General features: G+C 48.8%; 1 protein-coding gene across 3 annotated transcripts in view; it reads left to right on the top strand.

Annotated features, from left to right (window-relative positions):
• LOC147051484 (CUB and sushi domain-containing protein 3-like) overlaps positions 1-14,106 on the top strand; it is a 43,765-nt gene extending 29,659 nt beyond the window's left edge. For 2 of the 3 annotated variants that reach the window (XM_085917778.1, XM_085917779.1), the window contains 29 exons: positions 1-189; positions 380-557; positions 820-965; positions 1,105-1,185; positions 1,395-1,508; positions 1,602-1,868; positions 2,027-2,185; positions 2,706-2,894; positions 3,345-3,530; positions 3,981-4,175; positions 4,695-4,868; positions 5,013-5,186; positions 5,301-5,474; positions 5,710-5,895; positions 6,377-6,550; positions 7,169-7,351; positions 7,772-7,948; positions 8,260-8,442; positions 8,580-8,753; positions 9,002-9,175; positions 9,512-9,585; positions 9,760-9,871; positions 9,994-10,173; positions 10,336-10,401; positions 10,624-10,782; positions 11,114-11,226; positions 11,563-11,650; positions 11,761-11,902; positions 11,990-14,106. In XM_085917778.1, coding sequence (XP_085773904.1) covers positions 1-189; positions 380-557; positions 820-965; positions 1,105-1,185; positions 1,395-1,508; positions 1,602-1,868; positions 2,027-2,185; positions 2,706-2,894; positions 3,345-3,530; positions 3,981-4,175; positions 4,695-4,868; positions 5,013-5,186; positions 5,301-5,474; positions 5,710-5,895; positions 6,377-6,550; positions 7,169-7,351; positions 7,772-7,948; positions 8,260-8,442; positions 8,580-8,753; positions 9,002-9,175; positions 9,512-9,585; positions 9,760-9,871; positions 9,994-10,173; positions 10,336-10,401; positions 10,624-10,782; positions 11,114-11,226; positions 11,563-11,650; positions 11,761-11,902; positions 11,990-12,164 — 4,586 coding nt within the window. In that variant the 3' untranslated portion in view covers positions 12,165-14,106. The remainder of the gene's footprint in view (positions 190-379; positions 558-819; positions 966-1,104; positions 1,186-1,394; positions 1,509-1,601; positions 1,869-2,026; positions 2,186-2,705; positions 2,895-3,344; positions 3,531-3,980; positions 4,176-4,694; positions 4,869-5,012; positions 5,187-5,300; positions 5,475-5,709; positions 5,896-6,376; positions 6,551-7,168; positions 7,352-7,771; positions 7,949-8,259; positions 8,443-8,579; positions 8,754-9,001; positions 9,176-9,511; positions 9,586-9,759; positions 9,872-9,993; positions 10,174-10,335; positions 10,402-10,623; positions 10,783-11,113; positions 11,227-11,562; positions 11,651-11,760; positions 11,903-11,989) is intronic. The other variant, XM_085917777.1, reaches the window with a different exon arrangement.
• The last annotated feature ends 16 nt before the right edge of the window (positions 14,107-14,122 follow it).

Raw genomic sequence — 14,122 nt, 5'->3', positions numbered from 1 at the left:
CGTACGAGCTCCAAAGATGCCCGGATCCGCGGCCGTTCCGTAACGGCGTGGTGATCGGCCAAGACCACGGCGTGGGGATGACTATTACTTTTGAGTGCCTCCCGGGTTATACGTTGCTCGGGGAGCCATCGCTCACTTGCCTGCACGGAGTCAGCAGAAAGTGGAATCACCCCGTACCTCGCTGTGAAGGTGATTGGCAAGCGTCTTCTTTTTGTCCTCACTACCAATCGAGCGCGACGTAGGGCGACAAGCATGCCGCGAAATGCACCTCGCGGTGCATTTGTGACAAGTTCTTACTACGCTCAGTTCCCCCTTGATGGCTCAATGCTCTTATTGTCCCCGCATGATGGTCAAATTGCATGTTTTCTCGTACTTGCAGCTCTCTGTGGTGGAAATGTCACCTCAATGAATGGCACAATTTACTCTCCCGGACACCCATCTGAATACCCGCACTTCCAGGATTGCTTGTGGACTGTCAGAGTAGCTCCCGGTTACGGCATCTCCATCCATTTCTCTGTTCTCAATACCGAGCCAATCTACGACTACATCACTGTGTGGTAAGTACCTACTCTGGCTTTATGACTCTCTTCTCTTTCATTGGCTGATTAGTGCCAATGAAATGGATATGACGTTTGCATCGGTGAATCGACGCTTTCTCGGTCACAATTAGCGTACCTGAATGAAAAGGTGCTGACCTTTGACCTACCGGTTTCTCGCAAACACGATTGGTTGAAAATTCCTATGTACGGCTTATTTATTCACGGATTTATATTGACGGATTGAATTTTTACATTGACTCGTTTCACCCATTACTTTCAGGGACGGACCCGACCAGACCTCACCTCAGATGGGTCAATTCAGCGGCAGCTCGGTGCAGGAAGGCGTATCCACCACTGCCAATCAGATTCTCATCAAGTTCCACAGTGACTTCAGTACCAGCGGCTTTTTTGTGCTCAATTACTTCGGTACCTTTCCCTTTCGTACCAGCGAGTTGATCAATCTTAAAAGTCCCTTACTCATAAGATCTTCAGCAGAGTAAGGTGGTCATTTCTGATCTAATGGGGATTCTCTGCTAATGAGTGTCCCGTCCCCTCCGCTCTGCAGCGTACCAGCTGAGAACATGTCAGCCGCCCCCTCCTGTTGCCAACGCTACTCTTCTGACTGAGGACAACCACTTTGCAATAGGTTGGTTTTTTCATTCTTGAAATGTCGTGCCAGGTTTGATTTCCTTTTTCCGGCGTCATCTACGTATATTCATTGGAGGGAGGCCTGCGTCGGTCGGTGTGGCCGGGATCAAATCCAAGTGCGGTTTGCTTTGTTTGTGGAATATTGATGACTGCCTTTGCTAGCTAGTCTGTTGTGAGAAAGGGATTGTTTGTTAAACGGCCTTCCAGGGGACATTATTCGGTACTCGTGCCTGCCGGGCTTCACGTTGGTAGGCAGTGAGATTCTAACCTGTCGGCTTGGAGAGCGACTCCAGATGGATAGACCCCCACCAGTGTGTCAAGGTTGGTTCTTTAAGACTAGTATTTCTTACTTCCATGTCCTTCTCTTTCACTTTCTGGCTTGTCATTTCTTTTTTTTTTTCTTTCTTTTCTTAGTCCAATGCCCCGCTCACGAAGTCCGTTTTGACTCGTCGGGAGTCATCCTGAGCCCGGGCTACCCTGAAAACTACCCCAACCTCCAGATGTGCTCCTGGCTGATCAATGTGGAGAAGGGCTACAACGTTTCGCTGCACTTCCAACTCTTCCAGACAGAAAAGGAGTTTGATATTTTGGAAATATTTGATGGTCGGTTTGCCGAGCTCCGCTCGTATGTTCCTCCTCGTGGCATCAAACAGATACTAATTGCCGTGGCTGTGCTTGTACGTACGTGTCTCATCTCGACTGACCCAAAAGTAGTTGAACAATTGATTGTCATCCAAGTTAGCTTTGTACTTGGGAAAAAGAAAAAAAAGAAAATGCTGGCTATTCGGGGCATTCTGAAATTGAGCAAAGGCTAAACGCAAAACACGTTCCTCTCGCAGGTCCAAACATCTACAGCCAGAGCCTGGCGTCACTCAGCGGTGACGTGGAGACGCCGTTCAGTCTGACCACCAGCGGCCACCAGCTCCTGCTGCGCTGGTCATCCGACCACGGCACCAACCGACGCGGTTTCCACATCCGATATGTGGGTGAGTATCAAAGTATGTATCCATTTGATGATTCTTCTCTCTTCTCAAAGTTTCTGTCATATGTGCTCTTGTCATCGGTGTGTATGTATGAAAGTAAGGCGGGCGGCGGCGGCGGCGGCGGCGCACGCTCGCTCGCCGCTCTTTTTACAATGTGAAAAGCAAGCCGAGGGGAAAAGAAAAAAAAGCACATGCTTGCCTTGCTTGCATGTTTTGCGCTCCGCTTCCAAATGCTTTCAATTCTTTATTGTCTGTTTAATAACGCAGGTGGCGCTAGGCAATTGGGACTCCTCTTCCATTTGAGATGCATCAATAATAATGGAAAGGCACAAAAGAGATGAATTTTTCACGCTAGGTCTCCATTGTATTTTCCACACGACTAGTCAACGTGATGCATTTTGTAAAGAAGGCTCACCTTTGACGACATTTGAACATCTGGGCTTTTTCTCGTTGCTTATTATTGTCGGCTTGTTTCGGCGCTCTCCCTTCCGTGTCATTCTCATCCAATCTGATTGGCCTTTTTGATTGTTTCCAGCCATGTACTGCAGTACGCCTGACTCTCCGCAACATGGTTTTGTGGTCAGTCAAAGTGGGGGTCACGTTAACAGCACAGTGCGCTGGGCCTGCGACAGGGGCTACAAGCTGATAGGAAAGGCCACGGCCGTATGCCAGAAAAGCACCGACGGCTTCTACGCGTGGGATGTGCCAGTTCCCGCCTGCCAAGGTGAGCTCGTTTAACACCATGAAAAATGGATGCAAGTCTTCTGATAGGTAGTATCTGTAAGCTACTGCTGTCGTGTGGAAATAGCTCAAATTTCGGAGACTGACCGCGCATCTTTTGAGCGTGTACGTTGCCCTTTTGAAATACTGATTTGATTGAATAAGGAAGGAACAAAAAGAAACCAAAGAAACCTCGCGTGGAAAAAGTGCTTGGCCGGGCTAAACCTAATACTAGCTGGTTGGGCTGCACTCGCCCAACTCACACCAGCACAAGTGAAGTGGAGTGGAGTGTTACGTCCAGCTGTCTTTCACATCTACAACACTGGAACCTTTCTGAAGCACAAATAGATCTTTTAAGATCATTTGATGATTCGGGTTTGCCAAACTTTCCTTTGAGATGACAAAACCTGGAAAGGAAAGTTGACGTCAACAAATGTCCTTTCATTTTCTACAGCCGTGTCATGCGGCGTGCCCGCCGCGCCAGCCAACGGAGGTGTTCTCGCTGTCGATTATTCCGTCGGGACACGGGTGACCTATTTTTGCGACAGCGGTTACCGGCTTTCCTCAAAAGAGTTAACGACGACAGTGTGCCAAGCAGACGGTAGCTGGAGCAACCACAACAAAATACCCAGATGCATCCGTGAGTATCATAAACACAGCTGGAGCGGCAGGTAGCGAGAAAGCTTTCTGCAAAAGCAATGATTTGTATGCTTTCAATATGGTCCACTTGTTTCCACCGCACAATGTTTGGCTGCCGGTCTTGTGCGCGGGGCTAACGACACTGGCTCTGGTTTGAGCGGACGGACGCCCTCCATCTCCGACAAGAGTAGTAAACCTGATAGTTGTTAATGGCTGTCTCGCTCGACAGTTCAACGGTTGTAAACCATTCAGGACGGTTGTCCCGCTTTTTTTTTTTTCTTCTTCTTATTGTCGGAGGAGGGAAAGTTCTAAAAGAAGCGGGACGGCGGCTCTCGAGGACTGGGGTTGGACTCGACAACCCGAATGCCTGGATCGCACCTGGAAATTCTGTCCATATGTAGAGCGACGGCACATTTGACCGAATCCAATGTCTTTCTTTGCTTTGCTTCAGTTACAATGTGCCCTAGTCTCAGTTCCTTTTCGCTGGACCATGGCACATGGAGTGTGGTCAACGGCTCTTCCTATGAATATGGCACCAAAATAATCTTCACCTGCAACCCGGGATACTTCCGGATGGGTCCCGCTCACATCCAGTGCCTGGCCAATGGGGTTTGGAGTTGGAGAAATGAAAGGCCCAGATGCAGAAGTGAGTTTTTTTTCTTTATTTAAAGGCGGGGGGGGGGGTAGCAATGTAATGCTAGGAGGTGACAAATCAGAAATGTTATTGAGATGTATCCAAGCGCACTGTATGCTGATCTTTGTAGAATAGAATGGCCTCAAGAGTGACTCACTTTTGTGCTAAAGCCTGACCTACGTATTTTATTCAAAGAAAGTTCCTTACAGATTTTGAAATGGCAAAAAATGCTACATATTGCTAAACACCCTCATTGTGCTGCCTGTGAAGACTACCGGTGCATTTTGTCTGGGCGACAGATGGCTGTAAGCCAACTTGTGCAGTCAACGTTTCATTTCGCACTGACTCACTCACAAGCGGCTGCACGTGTTTAGTATCTCCAATGCAAAACCATGACCAGTGTGTCCATCGGATCGTTCCAAAGGCAACGCATAAACTTCGTAATCCGATTGTTTCGATTGGAACGGTGGCCGGCTGTCGCCGCGCGTCCTCGACGCTCTCCTTCATCTTCGACGTCTTTATCTCTTGCAGTCGTTTCATGCGGCGACCTGCCCGTTCCCCCGAATGGCAAGAAAATTGGGACCCAGATGACGTTTGGAGCCTCAGCCATTTTCAGCTGCAACCTTGGCTACGTTTTAACAGGATCCACTGTTCGAGAGTGTCTCCTGTCTGGACTTTGGAGCGGAACAGAGACTCGCTGCCTCGGTAAGTGCCGTCACATTTTGGGGCATGAGCGGGCGGCTGGGACTTTTTACGGCCTTGGGAAATGCGCACGTATTGGTCGTGCTAATGTTACGTTTCTCACGGTCCTGCCTGAAGTCTATAAATGCTTCTTCTTCTTCCCTCAAGCCGGTCATTGCGGCATTCCCGAGCAGATCGTGAACGGGCAGGTGATCGGCGAGAACTTTGGCTACAGAGACACAGTGGTTTACCAGTGCAACGGCGGCTTTCGGCTCATCGGCTCCTCGGTCCGGATATGCCAGCAAGACCACGACTGGTCTGGACAACGTCCGGTGTGTATCTGTAAGTACTCCAGCAATTTTATGCTCATGATATTTCTGGCAAGATGTCAGTGGACAGCACCCTATCGCGCCTCTCGATAACTCGCTGGCTTGCTTTTTTCCTCGTCCATCCCAGCCGTCACGTGCGGCCACCCCGGCAGCCCCATCTACGGACGCACCGTGGGCGATGGCTTCAACTACAACGACGTGGTGCGCTTCTCCTGTAACAAAGGTTATACACTGGAGGGGCCTTCTTCAGCCCAGTGCCAGGCCAACCGCCAGTGGAGCCAGCAGCCCGCAACATGTCAAGGTACCGGAACACGGGCACGCCGTCAGCGGTAGGGGATCAGTGTGGCCGCGAATGACGCCACTCATCGCAGCAGGGGAGCGGACCCGGCCGAGGTGCCGGAGTCGCCCACGTGTGACCGTTTGGGCATTTCGACCTTTACGTCGCTGTCCCAAATTCTGAGACCCGTTGTCAATTTTGCACACGTGAAGCCTCGTCGTCTGTGATTCGGGGCTTCAACTTGACTTGTTCCGTACAGTGGTGAACTGCACAGACCCCGGCATCCCTGCCAATTCAATTCGCGAAAGCAAGATTGAGCACGGAAACTTCACGTTTGGCAGCGTGGTGTTCTACGATTGCAACCCCGGATATGATCTCTTTGGCTCCTCCGTGCTCACCTGCCTGCCGCTCGGCCACTGGGACAAACCTCTGCCAGAATGCATAGGTAAGAAGCTTCGACGGGTTCACGTGAAACGCCCAAAGTTGGAGGATGATTGGATAAAGGAGGAGTTTGTTCCAATACGAAAGGCCCCAAAAAATGCTGAATTGCAAAGGAAATTCAAAATGGCAGACTTCCTCTTAGGTTTAGCAGACCTCGTGGGCTGTGACATAGTATGCCTCCCGACGTCATTTTGTAGATCTCTCTGAAATGTTTACGGAGAAAATAATAATAATAGTAACAACTCGTGTAAAAACAATAGGGTCCTAGTAAGAACAGCCGTTGGTTAAATAGGTGCACCCTGGCGGGATCAAATAAAGGAGCGAGCGGCATGTGTATTTTTTGTTCTCAGCAATCCGGTGGGGGTTTTAAGATGCATGAAATGGTGAAGCGGCTGTATAAATGCTTATTTTATGAAAGGGAACTGAGCCGTGAAATTTCTCCAACCATTTGTTCTTTCATTGAGATTCTTATTTGTGTGCTGCAGAGGTGGACTGCGGACACCCGGGTATTCCTCCACACGGAGTGATGATTGGAAAAAAGTTCACCTTTGGCTCTACCGTGCAATATTCCTGCTACGGAGAGCGTCAGCTCATAGGAGACTCGTCACTCACTTGTCAGCTTAATGGCCATTGGAGTGGCCCGCTGCCCCACTGCTCAGGTATATATATACACACACACACACACACACACACAGACCCTGGCATTGGCACTGGCACACACGCTTGAGATGTCCCCAAAATACACGTAGAATTCCTTTCCACCGCCCCCCCCCCATTTGGCCAGCAGCTTGTCCTGCCAAAGAGTGCTGCAGCAAAACCATGTCGAAGAAGGTCGTTGGAGCTGGTCTGTGGGTTGAGTTGGAATGTTTTGACCTTCCTTCATCTCTGCCTACTTTGGGGTGACCTCCTCCAGTGAGACACTCTGGGACAGGCATCAAAAACTTTCCACAGCTTCAGGCATAGGCCAATGCAAGACAAAGGACTCATTTAGAAATCTCTGGAATCCACCGGGGCTGTCAAACGTTCAACTCAAATATCTTTTGACTTCATCGAAATAAAACAAAAGGAATGTAGAATAGCACAGCCTATTCAGCAACCTCGGGCCAATCGAGCACTCTGAATTATCCTTAGGTACGATCTCTGTGCGATCGGTTGGCGACCACTTTGGGGTGTACCTAACCCGCCTACCGCTCCAGTATTACAGACCAAAAGGGTTCATCTGTACACTGACGTACGTCAGCTTGCGCTTTTTGGCCTTCATTTCTCTCTCACCGCAGGCAACGCGGCGGGAACCTGCGGGGATCCCGGCACGCCTGCTCACGCCAGCAGGGAGGCGGGCAACTTCAAAGTGCGAAGCAAGGTGCGATTCACCTGCGCCGCGGGACACACCTTGTACGGCTCGGCCGAGAGGATCTGCTTCCCCAATGGGACGTGGTCAGGCAGACAACCGTTCTGCAAATGTAAGGGAACTCCCGTCATCGCTCCCAGGTGTAGTAGTTACAGAGTTACAGAGAAGGCTTAAGAAGAATAAAAAATAAAAAAAACAACATTTGCTGCAACTAGCCAAAACTGCCCGGAGAAACAAACCCCAAGCATCCCTTCAAATTTGAGAGAGCAAAAAAAAAAAGTGAAAGTTTGTCATTTTTTTGGGATCATTTTTGTGTTGTCTCAACTAAACAGAGTCTAAAGTCAAGCCACTTTCTGCTCTGCTTGCTCTAACCACGGTACCATTGCAGTGTCACTGTAGCAAAACAAGGCATTTAAAAAAAAAAAACACCAAATACTTGGCTCCTTTGAGTGACAATGTGAACTTATTCTGGAAGGGCGCTTCTTTTTATCCACAATGAATGCCCAATTTGGCGTTTGACCTTTTCTCGCAGCCGTGCAGTGCGGGAACCCGGGAACACCTGCTCATGGCCGTCTTTCCCGCGTGGATGGTACAACCTTCTCCCACTCCATTGCTTATTCTTGTATGGAAGGCTATTTCCTCTCAGGCCAGCCGTCACGCCAATGTCTTGCTAATGGCACCTGGTCTGGTATAGCGCCAAACTGCACGAGTGAGTATCGTCTGCTCAAAATCGTGTTGAATTCTCAGCTGCACGATATTTAAAAAAAAACAAAAACCCCCAGTAAGCACATTCTGCTTTTTATCTTGAAGTGAAATAAATGATCTCTGATAAGATGCGATGTGCTCCGTTTGAACGAATTCCATGAGTACATCTATCAAGAACTCAGATTGTTATACCTCTAACACGTGTGCAAAGGCACTCGCAGACGAATTGACGTGGCACTGACGGTTGCACACTAAATTGAGTCACTGCCATAGTGGCATTGTTCCGGGACGACGTCATTTTCTGATTTCTTCCAGTGATCACGTGCGGCGAGCCAGGAGTCCCGGCAAACGGGCTTAGATTTGGTGATGACACCACCGTGGGCCACAATGTCATTTTTATGTGCCAGCCGGGTTTTGTGATGATTGGAGGGCACCGCAATGTCACCAGGACTTGTACCCATAATGGCACGTGGGCCGGTCCCATCCCCACATGCAAGGGTAAGTTGGACTCCCGGCCAACGGCATCGCATTGTGCGCAATAAGGGTTACTGCCGTGCTAGTTTGTTGTTGTTGTTTCCAGCCCATCCTCGGTTCTGCTTTATTTCTGACCTAGCGTTGGGTTTTTCTTTCCACAGTGGTGACGTGCGCCAGGCCACCCTCCATCCCTCACAGTGTTTTGGAGGGCTCAGTGTGGGAATGGGGAACCAGCGTGAGTTACAGCTGTGTGTCAGGCTACGAGCTGTCCTTCCCCGCTGTTGTCACCTGCGTGGGCAATGGGACGTGGAGTGGAGACCTTCCTCAGTGCTTGCGTGAGTAACAACCTCCTCGATGCGCGTTGAGATCCCCAGAGAGGGTTCGGGACGCAAATGCGTTGCTGTCTGAATGGCCTTTGGAGAAAGCGAGCCCGACGTTGGCGCTCGGCATGAAAGACGGGCGCATACGCACAGGCAGGGTTGTGGACATGGCCAGGACACAAGTGACCGACCGAGGACAAAAAGAACAGAGATGAACGAACCAACAAAGGAACAAACAAATTCTTTTCATCTCCAATTGGCAGCCAAGTTCTGCGGAGATCCCGGCACGCCTGCCAAAGGCCGGCGAGAAGGGCCCAGCTTCATCTTTAAGTCCCAGGTGACATTTAACTGCATCGCTCCCTACGTGCTGGTGGGATCAACGAGACGCATGTGCCGGGAGGATGGCACCTGGAGTGGATCTCAGCCTCGCTGCATTGGTACCAAACATTCATGTCTATCCTCGTGAAACCCCGAGAAAAGTATCGACGACATGATTGATTTTTGTTTGTTTGTTTTTGGTGCATTTGCTTTAGCAGCCTTTTTATATCTAAAGAACCTGCCAGTATACCTGACAATTAGAACGCTTATTTGTTTATCATCCATTGCTTTACTGGTTTTGTCTCACTATTCAGCTTATGCTCCTCGTCCTGGACACAAATGGTGTGTGGAAAAAAATGGACAAAAAAAAGTGACAATCTAGTAACTCCACAAAGTGACAGGAACATTGAGAGAGGTGCTTGGAACGGTCAACCAAACAAATGTGTTTGTTTCAGAACCCACAAGAACCACATGTGAAAATCCAGGAGTACCTGAACATGGCTTCATGAATTACACAACTGGTTTTAAGGTAAGGTTCCTTTCAGCAGTTATACAAATAGTAGGGCAATTTGTATTGCTTTTCGGAGAAATACGTATTCCCCACCCCGAGGAAAAATCAGGACGCCAAGTCGTTGGCATATGAATGGGCAATCGTTTGAAAGATGAATTTTGCATCACCAATTGAGTTTTTTTTTGTGTTCAGGTGGGCAGCAGAGTGGACTTTCAGTGCCAACAGGGACACATCCTGCAGGGCTCCATCACCCGCCTCTGTTTAGCAGATCTCACGTGGACAGGCACCCAGCCCGCCTGTATCCGTAAGTTACCTGTGTGTGCAAATGCTGATGAGGAGGGACCTTTTACGTTGGAGTGTGCTACAAAAGAGTGTTGTTTTTTTTTTGTTTTTTTTTTTCTTTCCCTCCCCCTACTATCTATCCAGCTCATTCATGCAAGCAGCCGCGGAATCCGGCCAACTCGGATGTGGTGGGCCTGGAGCTGGCCTCCTACGGCTACACCCTGGTATACACCTGTCAGCCCGGATACTTCCTTTCCGGGGGTTCGGAGCACCGCTTCTGCCGCTCTGATGGCAGCTGGACTGGAAAGGTGCCCGTGTGCAGAGGTAGGTGTGCTAGGCCAGATGAGGGGGGAAAAAAAGGAACGTTACCTTTACCAGCAATTAGCGGAGCCCTATTTTGCTCCATGTTTGCGTGCTCTATTTGTATTCTCTCTATGGTGCAGTGAAGTCCCGCCATCTTTCTGATATATTGGTTGTCTTCTACAGCTGGGTCCAAATCACAGGAAAAAAATGTCCAACCAATAGCTGGCACACCAAGCCCTAAAATCAATGGTGAGTTCGTGATTCGGCTTTTTTTCAAACTGGCTCATCTGCGACTGTATGTTTAGCTCTCGCTACATTGTTGGGGAAATCTTGTCTCCAGGAGACCAAATCAGGAGTCCTATAAGTGCAAGGTGCTTTGTTGTGAAATGCGTAGTATAGAGCTGTAAATGTATTGTACACCTTCACGATTGAAATGATTCCGTGAAAACGAACGCATCTCTTTTCCACAAGTTCCTGAGGACGTATTTGCTCCTAATTTCGTGTGGAAAGGCTCCTACCATTACAAGGAACACAAGCAGCCCGTGACCATGACAGTCACAAGCTTGAATACAACAACAGGAAAAGTCAACGTCACTTTAAACGACAGTTGCGTGGAGTTTCTTCTCTCTGGTGAGTAAATCACTTTCCGCCCATCGCTACGTTCATCCATCCGTCCGGCCGTGTGTGGCTTGCGCAGTGTCCATCAGTCAATGGCAAAATTAGCTCCCACGCGAGATGTATCCGCGGCTGACAAGCTGCTCAGTGGAGCGTTTGCCTCGACCGTTGTCTCATTTTTCCTTGCCTCCTCTTGTCATGCCTTGTTGACAAAGGCACGCAAATGTCTGCCTGGCCCGCAGCATTAAGGCTGCCCGTCCTGTGGCCTCAGGAGAAAATGTTGGCAAATTCACCTCATTTTAATCCATGAAATTCCCATTTGAAACGTTTCTTTCTTCTTCCAAAGGGATGTACAAGCACCAGGAGGCGCGGCTGACGCTTGCGCCGCACCGCACGAGAGCGCTGACCCACAGCTCCTTGAGTCGGATCACGGCGGCGACCTGGTCCATGGAAGGATTTGTAAGTTCACACGTGGATTGGGAGAAGGTGACGGGACCCAAAAAGAACAAACAAAGGATGACCATGATGAAAATAAAGGTTCTCTCTCGCCGTGGGCTACGGCAGGCAACAAGGCAGGGCTTGGGCTGGACAAAATTCCCAATCGAATTTCACCGTGCAAACATACACTGTTGGACCGGACCGGAGCGGGAGGGAGGGAGGGGAAGGAAGTAGTTCAGAGGATGTGCGTGTGTTCTACTATGGGCTATTGCTTGGGTGTAGGTTTCCATGTTTGCCGGCTCCAACAGGAGCAAGCGTAAAGAGTGTACGTCTTTGTTTGTGCCTCTCATTTGACAGGTTTCAGCTGAGCCCGAGGGCAGCAGCTTTGTGTACCAAGGCTTCATACAGGGTAAAGACTATGGACAGTTTGGCCTACAGAGACTCGGTACGTCTTTGCAAATATGCGGGGGAAAAAAAACCCACCGGCTGACCCCAAAGCTTTGAACGGTTCCTTTGCGCTATTGCAACCTCATGCTTCTCTTGCCCTTTTCCCAGGTTTGAACGTGAGAGAGAATTTTACGTTCAGCAGCCCTGAAGTCAACGCATCCACCAAGAGCAGCTCTGTTGCCGTGGCCATCCTCGTGCCTTTCTTTGCCCTCATCTTAGCTGGACTGGCTTTTTACGGCTACAAGCAAAGGTAGTATGTGTACCATCCATTTTTCTTGCAAGATTTAAAGCAATCATAAGGCTAATGGAGGCTCTTTTTCTCAACTCTTTACCGCAGGAAAACGGACAAAGCGCAGTACACGGGATGCTCTGTGCACGAGAACAACAACGGACAGGCCACGTTTGAGAATCCCATGTACAACAGCGGCGCAAAAGGCGCTGCCGCCGCCGCCGCCGAGGGGAAAGTGGTCCGCTTCGACCCCAGTCTCAACACCATCTGCACCATGGTTTGAAAAAGACTTGATAGTATCTTGCTTTTATTTTTCTGGTTGAGCTGCTCAGACATACAAAGCACACGCACACGCACACACACTTTCACCAATACTGAGCTCGCTCCCTTGCCATTTGCAGTGGCAGGTAAGAGACGGAAATGCCTCATGGCCTTCTTATACTAAGTCGGTGACAAAGAGGGGCTATTGTTTCCATTCGATTCATAATGTCTTCTGCTAGCTACACTCTGTGAGTGTTGAGACAAACGCTTCCGGTCCCACGGTTTTGTGTCATTTTGTCGCTGTGGTGCCAAATGTTCCATTCCGTTTTCATGTCCACATCAGGTCATGTTTTGTGGGAGTGCCCACATTTTCACTTTGGTTTGAAACCTTTTTTTTTTCCTTCCCTTCCACGTTGTGGGGAGATTCCCCTCTCCAAATACAATGCACTCATCTTTCTCCAGTTGTCGGTAGGTACCTCCTCCTGTCAAAATAGATGGGCCTCAAGTGCAGTGGGAAAGCTTGTGCTTTGACTGTGCAGTATTTTCAGACAATTTTTCTGACGTTCCATTCATGAAATGTCTCGAGTGCCAATGACTCATCCTCATAGCGTAGGGCTGATCTTTTGAGCGCGTCGTCGCTCATCTTAGGATGTACAGCGATATTGAAATGATCCAAAGTCGTTTATTTCCACCATTTGTAACACTGTGGGCCAAAGCCCACCTGAACAGGCGGCGGCGGCGGCGGCGGCACACGTCAACCGTCTCAAACAGGAAGGGTTTTTCTCTCATTTTTTACAGGGTCTATACAGTGGCAGGCCTGTTAAGCATGTGTGCTGACCAACCTTTAGCATCAAATCGTTCATCAAAAGCCAATTCTAGGTTGAGTTAAGATGAGCGCTTTCTCTTTCCTTACTTCTTTTTGGACAACTTATCAGTACTGGGTGAGCAGTGTTTTGCGGGAAGTTGTGCCTTATGGCGGCGCACGCACGCACGCACGCACGCACGCACGCACGCACACTCTGTGGGCTTATGTTATTTCTCTCTTTGCAACTTCCTAGCTTAAAGGGGTCAGGGGCCAGCTCCAGCCCCCTATGGCATTTTGTGTGTCAACTTCCACGAGCCTTGCCAAAACGTGCCATCAAAATTCCATTTTTTTTTGCTTTCTTTCTGCCATGCAAGCTGTTCTAGTCGCAAAGGCGGCATTGCCGCAGCTTTTAATTTCTTCACATTTCCTGCCCCTCTCAGCACCTTTACCGAGCAAGCGTCTTTGCATCTTTCAAAATGCTCAACGAGTCCAAGGCTTTGATCTGGTTCATTGATCAGCCGCTGCCAACAATTGTACTATAAACACGAACAAAGATGTGGAGCGCCAGCCGTGGGTGCGCTATCCATCGGTTTTGTTTGACCCTTTCGACATCCTCGCAGTGCCTTTAATACTGTATACCCACACGTACGTTTTCATTTGACGCATTCGTCGACATACTCTGTGCTGTGTAATAAAACGCTGAGCTTCTGCTCTGCGCGACATTCGTGTTTCAACCGCATGTTTGTTCAGAGGTGATCAATACTTTGTACCTCTGTTATATTTTGTACATTGATACAGTTTCGATACTCGATGGAAATCTTCGGTCTTGTATTATCAATATGTAATGTATTTTGCAACGCGCATATTTCTAATGGTTGAGGACTTGCATCTGATGAAAGCAGAGGACAAATAGGTTCAGAGCTTCAAACATGACCATACTCGAATGACATGTTTGAGAGTATAGGAATACTGTTGTGTGTACATATACAGATGTTTTGTAAAGATATATATTTTTTATTCAGACAAAGCATTTGTAACTTATTGAAAATGTGTCAAATTCACATGTAAATGTCATGCAATATTACAAAATGTTTTGTATATTTTTTTCCTCCCGCAGCAATGCATAAAGCCCTAATTTATATATAAAATCTAAACTCAAGTTCATTGTTGCCGTT

The sequence above is a fragment of the Syngnathus leptorhynchus genome, chromosome 8 (genome assembly GCF_054491065.1).
Source record: "Syngnathus leptorhynchus isolate UIUO chromosome 8, UIUO_Slep, whole genome shotgun sequence".
Taxonomy (NCBI): Eukaryota; Metazoa; Chordata; class Actinopteri; order Syngnathiformes; family Syngnathidae; genus Syngnathus; species Syngnathus leptorhynchus.
The sequence above is the reverse complement of the archived record's forward strand: the minus strand, read 5'-3'. Positions and strand labels throughout refer to the sequence as shown.